Source organism: Trichomycterus rosablanca, chromosome 1, assembly GCF_030014385.1.
Source record: "Trichomycterus rosablanca isolate fTriRos1 chromosome 1, fTriRos1.hap1, whole genome shotgun sequence".
NCBI lineage: Eukaryota > Metazoa > Chordata > Actinopteri > Siluriformes > Trichomycteridae > Trichomycterus > Trichomycterus rosablanca.
The window spans coordinates 86,978,872-86,991,975 of NC_085988.1; the positions used below are offsets into that span (position 1 = coordinate 86,978,872).

Below are 13,104 nucleotides of genomic sequence, written 5' to 3' on the forward strand. Positions count from 1 at the left end.
GTTGGGCAGGCATGAGGTAGCCCTCACCGAGTTGGTGCAGCGCGTAGCCGCGCTCGCCCAACAAGTGCCCATCTCGGGGCCCACTCCTAGTCCCGCTGCTCACTCTAGGGAGTCTGTAATCCGTGACACGCCCATTCCTCCTCCTGAGAGATACTCGGGAGAAGCGAAGAAGTGCCGCGGATTTCTCCTCCAATGCTCGTTAGCGTTTGAGCTACAGCCGTCTCGCTACCCCACAGAACGTTCTAAGGTGGCCTATATCATTTCCCTTCTCACTGGGAGGGCATTGGAATGGGCTACCGCTCTTTGGGAGCAAGACGCTCCTGAATGTTCGTCTGAAAGCTCCTTTAAGGAGGCTCTTAAGGAGACATTTTTTCACCCTGCGGGGGGCCAAGAGGTGGGTCCACGCCTTCTCGAACTCACCCAAGGTGGTCGCTTAGTAGCAGACTACGTGATTGAGTTTCGAACGCTAGCAGCAGAGTGTGGTTGGGATGAAGGGGCCCTTACCGCTATTTTCCATCGCGGCCTTTCCAGTAAGGTAAAGGACGAGCTGGCCACTAGAGATCCTCCTACCACCCTTAAGGCCTTTTACACACTGGCCACGTCCATAGACACCCGGCTTCGCCAGCGAGCGCGGGAACGGGGTTCCTGTCCTCCGTTTGCTCGCTCGTTGGTCCCTCCTAGCTCCCCTCCGCACAATCCCGATCCCGAACCCATGCAATTGGGGTCGACACGACCTGACGCCCCTCAGGCGTCAGGTTCCCACTCCAGACCCCGCCGACCATTAAACTAGTAGGCCGCTCTCGAACCAGGGAATCGAGAGAGGGCCAAACTAGCATCCCTGGTCAGGGCCTGTTTTTATCGGCCCAATTGTCTTGGGGCTCGGGAAACACAAACCTCAAGGTTTGTGTCGATTCGGGAGCGGTAGAGAGCTTCATTGACATCGATCTGGTACGCAGGCTGGGGATAGAGGTCCAGCCGCTAACCAAGCCGGTCTCGGTCCATGCTGTTGATGGTCGAGCCGTAGCGGGCAGCCCGATTACCCATCGGACGCAGCCCTTGACGTTGCGTCTGAAGGACCACGAGGAACGGATCACCTTCTTAGTGACTCACGTTCCTCACCTCCAGGTGGTCCTGGGATTTTCGTGGTTGCAAAGACACAACCCCCAGATCGACTGGGCCACCGGGTCAATCTTCATTTGGGGAACACGGTGTAGAGATTCGTGCTTGCTTCAGGCCGGCACGAATCTCAACCCGCCAGTACCACAAATGGAGACCCCGGATTTGGCCACAGTTCCTCCTGTGTACCATGATCTTCAGGAGGTTTTTAGCAAGTCCAGGGCGCGGGACTTGCCCCCCCACAGACCGTTCGACTGCGCCATAAACTTGTTGCCCGGCACTACCCCTCCTAGGGGGCGCCTTTTCTCACTCTCCGGTCCGGAGAAGGTTGCCATGGAGGAGTATGTGCGCGAGGCGCTCAAACAGGGGTTCATTCGTCCTTCTTCCTCCCCGGCCGGGGCGGGGTTCTTTTTTGTTGGTAAGAAGGATGATACATTGCGCCCCTGTGTCGATTATCGCGGTCTAAATGCTATTACGATCAAGGATCGGTACCCGCTGCCGCTGATGGCCACGGCTTTTGAAGCCCTTCAGCGAGCCTCAATTTTTACAAAGCTCGACTTAAGCAGCGCGTACAACCTGATCCGGATCAGGCAGGGGGACGAGTGGAAGACTGCGTTCATTACGCCCACTGGCCACTATGAGTATCTAGTGATGCCCTTTGGGTTAATGAATGCCCCCGCAGTCTTCCAGAGATTCATCAATGAGGTCCTACGGGACACCCTTGATAAGTTCGTCTACGTTTATCTAGACGATATTCTCATTTTTAGCCGATCCATCGACGAACATATAGGGCATGTCCGACAGGTTCTCCAGCTCTTGCTCGAACACCATCTTTTCGTCAAGCTGGAGAAGTCCGTCTTTCACGCCCCTTCGGTTTCGTTCCTAGGGTTCATAGTGTCACAGGGCACCCTTCGCATGGATCCGGCTAAAATTAAAGCTGTGGAGAGCTGGCCAACTCCAAGTTCTGTTCGCCAAATGCAAAGGTTTTTGGGCTTTGCAAACTTTTTTAGGCGATTTATCAAGAACTTTAGCACTATCGCCGCGCCACTAACAGCCCTTACTGGTAAGGGGCCCTTTAAATGGTCAGTGCAGGCCCAACAAGCCTTTGACAGACTGAAAGCTCTCTTGACAACTGCTCCTGTTTTGCAGTTGCCTGACCCTGAGGAGCCATTCGTGGTCGAAGTGGATGCCTCTGAGGTTGGGGTTGGGGCAGTATTGTCCCAGAGAGTGGGGCCAGGAAAGAAGCTGCATCCGTGTGCCTTCTTTTCGCACCGCCTGATTCCGGCTGAGCGGAATTACCCGGTCGGAGACAGGGAACTTCTAGCCATTAAGTTGGCTTTAGATGAGTGGCGACACTGGCTCGAGGGAGCCAAACATCCTTTTCTTGTCTGGACTGATCACAAGAACTTGTCATTCATCCAGCAAGTCAAAAGGATGAACTCGCGTCAGGCACGGTGGTCCTTATTTTTCGGTAGGTTCCATTTTACGCTGTCGTATAGACCGGGGTCCAAGAATGCTAAACCGGATGCCCTGTCTAGACAGTGGGAACCAACCAGGCCGGAGACCGAGCCTGATCCCGTGATTCCCTCGACCCAGATAGCTGCCCCAGTCACCTGGGGCATTTCAAAGGTCATACGGGACGCCCAAAGGGCCGAACCCGACCCCGGTAGGGGACCTCCTGACAGGCTGTATGTACCTACTACTGTACGGCGTCAGGTTTTCGAGTGGGCTCATGCCTCTCCTTTTGCGGCGCACCCAGGCGTGACTAAGTCCCTGGTTTTGCTGCGCCGAAGATTTTGGTGGCCGGGGATGGAGAATCAGGTACGTGACTTCGTCCGTGCCTGTACTGTGTGCGCTCTGAATAAGAGCCCCAGAGAGCGCCCACGAGGCCTTCTCCATCCGTTGCCGATACCTTCAAGACCGTGGTCCCATATTGCTCTAGACTTTGTGACAGGCTTGCCAAAGTCTAGAGGGTTCACAGCGGTGTTGGTAATTGTCGACCGGTTCACCAAGTTTTGCCTGTTTGTCCCTCTGCCCAAGCTACCATCCGCCATGGGCACTGCGCAGATCATCCTGCAACATGTGGTGAGAGCGCATGGGGTCCCATCAGACATTGTGTCTGATCGGGGCCCGCAGTTTGTAAGCCAGTGCTGGCGGGCCTTCTGCCAACTCATTGGTGCTAAGGCCAGCTTATCCTCGGGGTATCACCCCGAGTCGAATGGGCAATCGGAAAGGCTCATCCAGGATCTGAGCAAGATGCTCAGGTGCCTGACGGCAGGGAATCCGGCCACGTGGTCGGATAAATTATTGTGGGCTGAATTTGCTCACAATACCCTGCATCACTCGGCGATAGGAATGTCACCGTTTGAAGCTCAGTTCAGGTACCCTCCTCCGCTCTTTCCTGAGCAGGAGCAGCAAGTAGCGGTCCCGTCTGTACAGCTTCATGTCCGCCGCTGCCGCGCCGCCTGGCGTAAAGCAAGGCAGGCACTTGTGGCCAATCAGCGCTCCATGAAGCGCACTGCTGACCGCAGGCGGCAGCCGGCTCTCACCTTCCGGCCGGGCCAACGTGTCCTTGTGTCGACGAGGGATCTCCCCGTCAAAGGTGCCCCTCACAAGCTGGCACCCAGGTACATTGGCCCGTTTAAGGTGGTCAGGCGGATCAACCCGGTGACCTATAGGTTGGAGCTTCCTCCCAGGATGAAAGTGCATCCAACCTTTCACGTCTCCCAACTCCGACCATTTATGTGCGGGGGAGTTTTACCCCCTCCCCAGCCTCCCGCCCCTCGTATCATCCAGGGTGCCCCTGCCTTCACTGTCCGCCGCCTGCTGGATTGCAGGAAGGTTCAGGGTAGCACCCAATACTTGGTGGATTGGGAGGGCTACGGCCCTGAGGAACGTTCATGGGTACCGGCTCGGCAGATCCTGGACCCTGAACTGATCCGCGAGTTCCGCCGGAACCGTGCTGCGGGTCTTGGGACCTCAGGAGCTGTCCCTAGAGGAGGGGGTTCTATTAGGAGACCTACGGTAGCTGGTGAATGCACCCCGAGTTCCCAGCGAAGTAGGTCTTACAGAGCAAGGCAAACAAAGGCCTTAAGTGGCAGGAGGACCAATTAGGGCTGATCACCCGCAGCTGTCAAGCTGGCTATTTAAGCCAGCTCTGCACAGCGGCGGGTGTCGCACCTTTGGTTTGTTTCCCTGATCTTATGTGGCAGCTCGTCCACGCTCTTTTAGGTTTGACGGTATCCCCTGGTGGATCAACCTATAGGTGGTTGCATGTATGGCACTGGTGGCATGTGCCATTCGGGTGTGTAGACTGCAAGGTCGAGGTAACCGGTCTTCATTGTACCTATTAGGATTAGCGTGGTGCGACGCCGTGCAGCCCTCGCGCTGCTTTGTTTATGCGTTAGCATTAGCGGTGCTACTACACAACAAGCGTGTCCGCTTGGTACGGCATCCGCGCAACCTCTTAGATTCAACCCGTAATTGGAGTCCTGAACCGCTGGGTGGCGACACCGCTAAGCTTTCGGTTCTCGCGCTGCATTCACCGGTTCGAATCCGCACTCTCAGCCTGTTGAATCTAAACCTGATATTTCTCTTTTTCAGATCGGCGAACTTCTTCAGCTGCGACTCTCAGCAAAGCAGACGCCGATCGCGTTCTATCCTAGCCTTCCGCTGTGCTGGGGCTAGTGATTGCCGGGAGTTATCTTCCCCCGTGTTTCATCACTATAGCGCCTTAAGCGCTCTCCGTCTCTTATTCACCCGCGCCACAATAGCGCGGAGACAACGCACCCGGTTCGTACCGAGAAGACCGGGGTTCGCGTCCTACATCGTTATTTTCCCTTTTTGGGTTTTTCGTTTTCCGGCAGTTCTGCGGCACCATCGGACTTTCCGATTGGGTTTTTGTTTCTCATTTTTCCTCTGTTTTTGTTTATTTCTAATTAAAAATAAAATATCATTTTGATTTTGAATTCTGCATTTGAGTCCTCCTTTCTCCACGTAACAAATGATGTATGGAATGAAAATCGCTACACTGAAGTTTTTAACTCCAAACAATCTGAACAAAACCAGATTAAAGGGAAAATAACAGGAGATCTGAAACAGAAGAACTGCACCACCATCTTCTACAACATCCAGGAGAGCAACACTGGAAATTATATGTTCAAATTAGAAACTCCAGGAGCTCTGAAATGGAATTTTAAAGAACGAACTGTTTCCATAAACGTGAGAAGTAACGTGAGTAAGTATTATAGCGCCACCTACAGCATGTACAGAGAGTCTGTAACTACACTGATCCTTCACTGGATCAGATTCAGATCTAATCTGATTCTCCATCTGTCTTCATCTCAGCTTCTCCCTCAGTGACCCTGTATAAGAAGAATCAGATGGAGGAGCAGAAGGAGGTTCTGGAGGGAACTTCAGTGAGTCTAGTTTGTTCTGCTCCGTCTTCATGTCCTTCTAACCTCCCAAATTTCACATGGAGCTTCCTGCCCGAGGAGAAGATTCTGAACCAGAACACCAGCTTCAGTTCCTCTACACTGAACTTCAGAGCTTCTCACCTGCATCACGGCCTCAATATCACCTGCACCATCACCTACCAGCTGGAGAACAAGAACATCAGATCAGCTCAGAGTTCTTTTACTCTTCGTGTTCTGTGTAAGATCAGTTCAGTGGTTCTGATGATCTGGATGATTTTAACCTGCTGTTAGTTTGAAGATAAATTCCCGTGAGAATATTTCTCCTCAGATGCTTCTAAAAACACCAGGCTGAAGGTATCTCCATCAGCTCCGGTTTTCCTGGGCTCCTCAGTGAATCTGAGTTGCAGCAGTGATGCCAACCCAGCAGTGCTGAACTTCACCTGGTACAGAAGGAACGGAGAGCAGATCGGAACTGGGAACCATCTGATCATCAACAAGACTGATGAGACCCACCATGGTTTATACTGTAGAGCTCAAAACCAGCATGGAGATCAGAACTCATCCATCTACCTGGATCTTCAGTGTGAGTACAAGGTTCTAACACCTCTTTTTAAGCTTTTGTTGAGGCGTGTAGTTCAGTAATTGTATAGACGTGAGTTGGTTTTGTGTTTCAGACGCTCCTCAGATCTTTTTCTCCTCCAGCTGTAACACCAACCAGACCTCCATCCAAACACACACAGTGGGCAAAACCCCTCAATTCTCCTGCAAAATGAAACTTTACATTCAACACAATGTTACCTCTTCTCAAAATGGTATTTTGTTTTCAGATGACACACACAAACCATCATATGAATAGACATTTATAAGAACCGGTTGAACACTGATGTGCTCAGTGTAAAACACTATGATGAATAGAAAACACTTCTTCTCCATTTATCATAATGACTTTGGCCTTTTTTTGTTCAGTGTTACACTTACTACAGACAGTACATACATAAATGTGTTGTAAAATATTTTGGAATATTGTTTTTATACTCAGAACACACAAATACACGGTAACAAATATATTTTATTTTTCCCACAAAAACAATGTACACAGTGTACATCCCAACCAACACAAAGTTGCACATACAGTGGTCTACATACAAAACAACAGAAGAATTTACTGTATACAGTTACAGTAAAAAAAAAAAAAAAGATTATGCTGCATCCTCTCTTCTGTTTCGGGCTGGCCACAGCACCTCATCCACATCACAAACAATGTTTTCACTGGCCAAGCAGCGGGGGAAATATCGCCTAGCATGGCGAATCCAGCCATGAACAGCATCAACTGCTATATCTCCACATGCGTCTTCCATAACTTGGAGAAGGGGTATACGCGTTTGTGAATTCAGGTCATACACTTTCCATCTCCAGGCAGAAAAAAATTCCTTAATAGGATTGAGGAATGGAGAATATGGAGGGAGATAAACAACTGAAAAGCGTGGGTGGGCAGTGAACCAGTTACGAACCAGAGCAGCATGGTGGAAACTTACGTTGTCCCAAATGACAACGTACCTGAGCTGCTCTGGGCCATCTATCTGATCTGGTGGAATGATGTGTTGTGTAGGGTGTCCAGGAATGTGATCAGATGGGCAGTGTTGTAGGGGCCAAGGGTAGCATGGTGATGGATGATGCCGTGGTGGGTAATTGCTACACACATTGTGATGTTCCCTCCGCCCTGGCCAGGGACTTCAACAATGGCACGCTGGCCGATGATATTCCTTCCCCTCCGTCTTTTTGTGAGGTTGAATCCAACCTCATCAATGAAGATGAAATGGTGCTTCACTGCAGCCACCTCTAGCTCAAGGACTCTCTGAAACACACATGACAATATCAGAAATAGACATGGGGTGGTCACTATTGTGAAGCACAATCATTATGATTACAATACTGAAATATGTATCATTTATACAGTGTTGAGCGTATGCATCAATTGTGGGATTGTATAGGACTTACTTGCACATAGTTATATCGCAATTCTTTGACTCTTTCTAAATTGCGTTCAAATGGCACCCTGTAAAGTGGCTCGGATCTCATCAGAGATTCCAGTCCTTTGCCTTCCTCGTCCTCGTCCTCCTCGTCCTCCTCCTCTTACTCTTACCTCTGTTTCCAATGTTGGCATCCATTGCTCCAAAACAGAAGAGCTCACCTGTTGCCCTTTCATGCTAAAGCTCTGATTGCTAATTGTAAACCTGTGTGACGGGTGTTTGCCCATGTGATGAGTCAGTGTGCATAGTAGGGCAATTAACTTTAGAGTTTTGAATAACAGTGTGTTCCTTGTGAAAACAAGAGATTTTCTTTATGAAAATTGTGCCAAATGCAGAAAATTGTGTGAATTGTTTTGAAAAAAGTGTGTTGTAGAACTGCAATTTGAGTGTAAAGCAGGAATTGTGCTTGTAGTTTAGCAGAACTGGTTTAGGGGGTTGGTGCATGAGTTACATGTTGTGGTCGTTGTGTCTCAAGTACCCGTATTTGTGTGTAAACAATCGAGAAAAACTGTAATTTAACTCTATTTATTTATATAAGATTTTTTTAAGATAGTTACATTTTTGATTGTTGATTTTTGTATTTGTGTTTTAGGAAGAAAATAATAATGAAACACTGGAAGCTGATTTTGTTCCTCTGGATTTTCACTCATTAGTTCTATTTTCATTCTTAATTTAAGAGTTTTATTGGCAATTATTTTTTATTATTATTGATTTTATAATAGTAAACATTCTACTATTCTTTTTGGGGTCTGATGTTCTCCTTTTTGGGGTCTGATGTCTTAGTGGTTATGGACGTGGCCACCCTAGTATAGTTTGTATTTAGGTTTTTATTGTTATGTATGTAAGAAAGAATTAAAAATAGATTGGACGTGGTCGTTTTTAATGTTATTTCATTTAGTATTTTATTATTATTCCTGTTTTGATTTGGATTTTAGCAGTGCTGCTGTTTATTAGTTCTTGTGTTCAATTGCGCTTAGCCTCGTTAGCATTAGCGATTAGCATTTCACTTCATTAGCATCTTACGTTAGCATTGCTCCTTAGCACATTAGCATTATCGCCTTTATATTAATATAATTAATATTCAGCACATATTAATATATTTATCCCACACTGGCCATGTTCAGAAGTATATAGTATATACCACGTTGTCGGCTCTGACTCTTTTTGAATGACTGCCCAGAATCGGGCCAAATACACTGGCCCAAATCCGGATGCCAGATCTCCGCCGACTCTCCTATAACTGGGCCGGAATAGCCCCCGAAACACTGCGATACCATTTATTTCCCGTTTTCTTCTCCTTTCACATCCGCATAGATAAAATAGTAGATTTATACTACAGATTAACTACAGATTGTGCAGCAGAAAGTATTTTATTAAGATAATTGCAGCAAGTAGTATAATAATAATAATCAGAATATTATAAATAAGACCAATTATAAAAGTGAACCAAAATGACAACTATATGAATATTATATATAGAAAATAACATGTAATTGCATATAAGAATAATAATTATAAAAGTGAACAATATATAAAATATATATATAAAAACAATATAAAAAAGTACAGTTTGTTTGTTTGTTTATTAGGATTTTAACGTCATGTTTTACACTTTGGTTACATTCACGACAGGACAGGCAGTTACTCATTACACAAGATTCATCAGTTCACAAGGTTATATCCAACACAGTCATGGACAATTTAGTGTCTCCAATTTACCTCACTTGCATGTCTTTGGACTGTGGGAGGAAACCGGAGCACCCGGATGAAACTATACGTGGACACGGGGAGAACATGCAAACTCCACACAGAAAGGACCCAGACCGCCCCACCTGGGGATCGAACCCAGGACCTTCTTGCTGGATCTTGTGACCTTGGCTGATGATCTACGCCGGCTGTTAGATGCTGCAGAGTAGTGTTTATAGTTTTTACTCATGTATGAGAGGTGAATAAGCAAATGTGGCTCAGTGATGGTAGTGGACACTTGAATATCTACAAAAAATACAAGGGACAATCTTTGGGTTATAAAATTATATACGATCAGCCATAACATTAAAACCACCTCCTTCTGCAATTTCCCTCTGGGATCAATAAAGTATTCTGATTGTGATTGTATGTATACTCTTTTTCTATCAGCTCCACTAACCATATAGTTTACTAACCATTTACTGACTTTCCCTATGGGATTAATAAAGTTATCTATCTATAGAAGCACTTTGTAGCTCTACAGTTCCACTGTCGTCCATCAGTTCCACTGCATACTTTGTTAGCCCTCTTTTACCTTATTCTTCAATGGTCAGGACCCCCACAGGACCACCTCAGAGCAGGTATTAAGATAAGATAAGATAAGATAAGATAATCCTTTATTAGTCCCACAGTGGGGAAATTCACAGTGTTGCAGCAGCGAAGGGACAGTACAGCACTCAGTACAAAAAATAGACAATAAAAAGTACAGTGTATAACAATAATAATAATAAAAAGTCAAAAACTCTAAAAAAAACTAAATATTTACAAATAATTACAAACAATAATTGCACATGGGAAAAAAATATTGCACATATTGCACATTGTAATAATTACATGGGGAAGAAGTTGCACATTGTTATGAATAATGAATGATTTAGAGTGTGTGTGTGATCTGTCTGGAGCAGTGCTGGTTATACAGTCTAACAGCAGCAGGAAGGAAGGACCTGCGATACCGCTCCTTCACACATTTGGGGTGAAGCAGCCTGTCACTGAAGGAGCTGCCCAGTGCTGCCAGAGTCTCATGCATGGGGTGGGAGTCGTTCTCCAGCATGGATGCCAGCTTGGCTAACATCCTTCTGTCTCCCACCACCTGCACTGGGTCTAAGGGGCTCCCCAGGACAGAGCCGTGGTTATTATTTAGGTGGTGGATGATTCTTAGCACTGCAGTGACACTGACGTGGTGGTGGTGTGTTACTGTATGTTGTGCTGGTATGAGTGGATCAGACTCAGCAGCACTGCTGGAGTTTCCAAATACCATGTCCACTTACTGTCCACTCTTAAATTATACACACCTGCTTTGTTGGTCCACCTTGTGGATGTAGTCAGAGATGGTAGGTCGTCTGTTGCTTATTATTGTATTACTATTATTGTTGTTGTTGTTCTTGTTGCTTATTGTAGCTTTTAAGTTAACGTTATCCACAGTATTCAGTGAGCTTCAATTATTTAGCAGTTGTTGTCTAATGCTAGAAACTGTTAGCCTTTTAGCTAACGTTACCTGAAGTGTTTCAGTTCAGACTACCAGTTAACCTGAAACTCACTAGATAACATTACCGAACAGTTTTCATTTCCAAATTGCTCTCTATCTTAATCCAAAACTCATTAATAGACTTTCTGCTTACTTTTTACTAAGTAAAAAGTTGTTAAGATTAAATGTTTATTTACCTCACACAAACGAACGAGTCCTCATTTTCAATGGCTCGCGTCGCACTGTTGCTATGGTGACGCTGTTCTGCCGGCGCTGAATCAGAGACTGGATGCTGGGCCACAGCCGGACAACCAGCGTCGGCGCGCACGTGTTTCTATGAGCACCAGCCAAACCCAGCTGTGGTAACAACTGGGCCGGATCTGACTACATTGATTCTGGCCGATTCTGACACTCGGTCGACTGTGCCGATAGAAAAGTGGGAACTGGGCCAGATGATGGTGCTAGCTGGGTTGTGTCCTGTTTTATATTATTCTGTGAGTCTGTTATAAATAAATACTTGCTTTAGTGTTTGTAACTCGTGTCTTAGTGTTTTATTGTTACACCAAACCAAAGTACATAATACATCCTACATTAAAAAGTAGTAATAATATTTGTGATATATTTTGCACAAAGGAGATCGCAGAGAGAGAGAATCCGTTTTTACTGGGAGCATTTATTTACAACATACACACACACATGTGTATTCTCTTATAACATCATTATACATTTACTGCCACATTCTGACCGTTAACCAAACCACCGGTAGACAGCACTAACAAAATTCTAATACACTACATTCTCCCCCTCTGAATAAAACTAAACCTTCTCTAAGTTAAACACAACATCCAGGAGATGTAGCAAACATTTCCAGAAACAAATGTTTTTACATAAACTTTTTTTTTTTTAAACAGTACCCCGTTTTCACAACTCCAACTTTTCCAAAACAGTTACCAGCAGTCATATTTTACAAAAACTCAAAAACCTACTCTAGGGATGTCAGGGTAGACTCCCATCAATCCCACATGAGTTCCAGGGCTCATTCTTAACCTGTGGCTGGGGAACCCATGACTACTTTAACAAAATCTTGCAAGTACTTTGGTGGTCTCTTATCCCTCACAGAACGCCTAAGTACCAAATCATCAGAATTAGCAGACAACGGAGAAGTCTCTGAAATTTTTTCTTCTTTCTGTGATGATTCCACTGTGTCCAAACTTGCCTGTCGATCCACAATTGAAACATCAGCTGAAAAGTCTTGTGACCAGTCCTTTGCTGCAGAACTTAAAACAACTCTGTGTTTCACTTGATCTATATGTCTCCTAACAATTTGACCATTCCCCAATGCTACTTTACAAGACACTGGACCAGTCCTTTGTTCAATAGATCCTGGAATCCATGTAGATCCTGGCCCAAAATTTCTTGTGTAAACAGAATCACCAACAACTAGAGTTCTCTCCTTTACATGTTGATCGTGATACTGCTTCTGTCGCAACTGCTTCTGTATAACGCTTCCCTTGAAGTCCGGGTGAAGCAAATCTAGAGTGGACCTTAACTTCCTCCCTTGCAGCAATTCTGCTGGAGATCTTCCAGTTGTCCCTTGGGGTGTAATACGGTAGCTGAATAATGCTCTAGAAACTCTTCTTTCAATACTCCCCCCTGACGACTTTTTCAAAAGTCCCTTGAAAGTTTGTACGGCTCTTTCAGCCAATCCGTTCGATGAGGCATGATATGGTGCAGTAGTGACATGGTTAATTCCATTCCTTGTCATGAATTCAGCGAATTCAGAACTTGTGAAACATGTCCCATTATCTGTCACCAACATCTCCGGGATTCCTTGTTGACTGAAACTTTTCCTCAAACACTCAATAGTGGTTGCTGAAGTGGAATTATTCACAGGATATACGTCAATCCACTTTGAATATGCATCAACAAGTATCAGAAACATCTTTCCCATGAAAGGTCGAGCATAATCGGCATGTAACCTCCTCCATGGTTGTTCCGGAAATTCCCAAGGATGTAATGGTGCCACAGCTGGGAGATGGCTGTTTTTCTGGCAAACTGAGCATTGTTTTACCACAGTTTCAATGTCGGAGTCAAGCTTTGGCCACCAAAAATAACTTCTCGCTGAAGCTTTCATCCTGCTTGAACCCGGATGGGACTGATGTAGCTGTTTCAATGCAGATTCTCATCCCACCGCTGGAATTCAAGTCAAGTCAACTTTATTTATATAGCGCTTTTTACAATAGACATTGTCTCAAAGCAACTTTACAAAATCCAGGACCAACAGATACAAAAACCCCTGTTGAGCAAGCCGAGGGCGACTGTGGCAAGGAAA

General features: G+C 46.0%; 1 protein-coding gene across 1 annotated transcript in view; it reads left to right on the forward strand.

The window, feature by feature from the left end:
- LOC134331157 (myelin-associated glycoprotein-like) overlaps positions 1-13,104 on the forward strand; it is a 62,142-nt gene that overhangs the window by 9,856 nt on the left and 39,182 nt on the right. Inside the window, exons 7-9 of the mRNA XM_063012488.1 lie at positions 5,098-5,353; positions 5,464-5,769; positions 5,860-6,114. Of these exons, the coding sequence (XP_062868558.1) occupies positions 5,098-5,353; positions 5,464-5,769; positions 5,860-6,114 (817 nt within the window). The remainder of the gene's footprint in view (positions 1-5,097; positions 5,354-5,463; positions 5,770-5,859; positions 6,115-13,104) is intronic.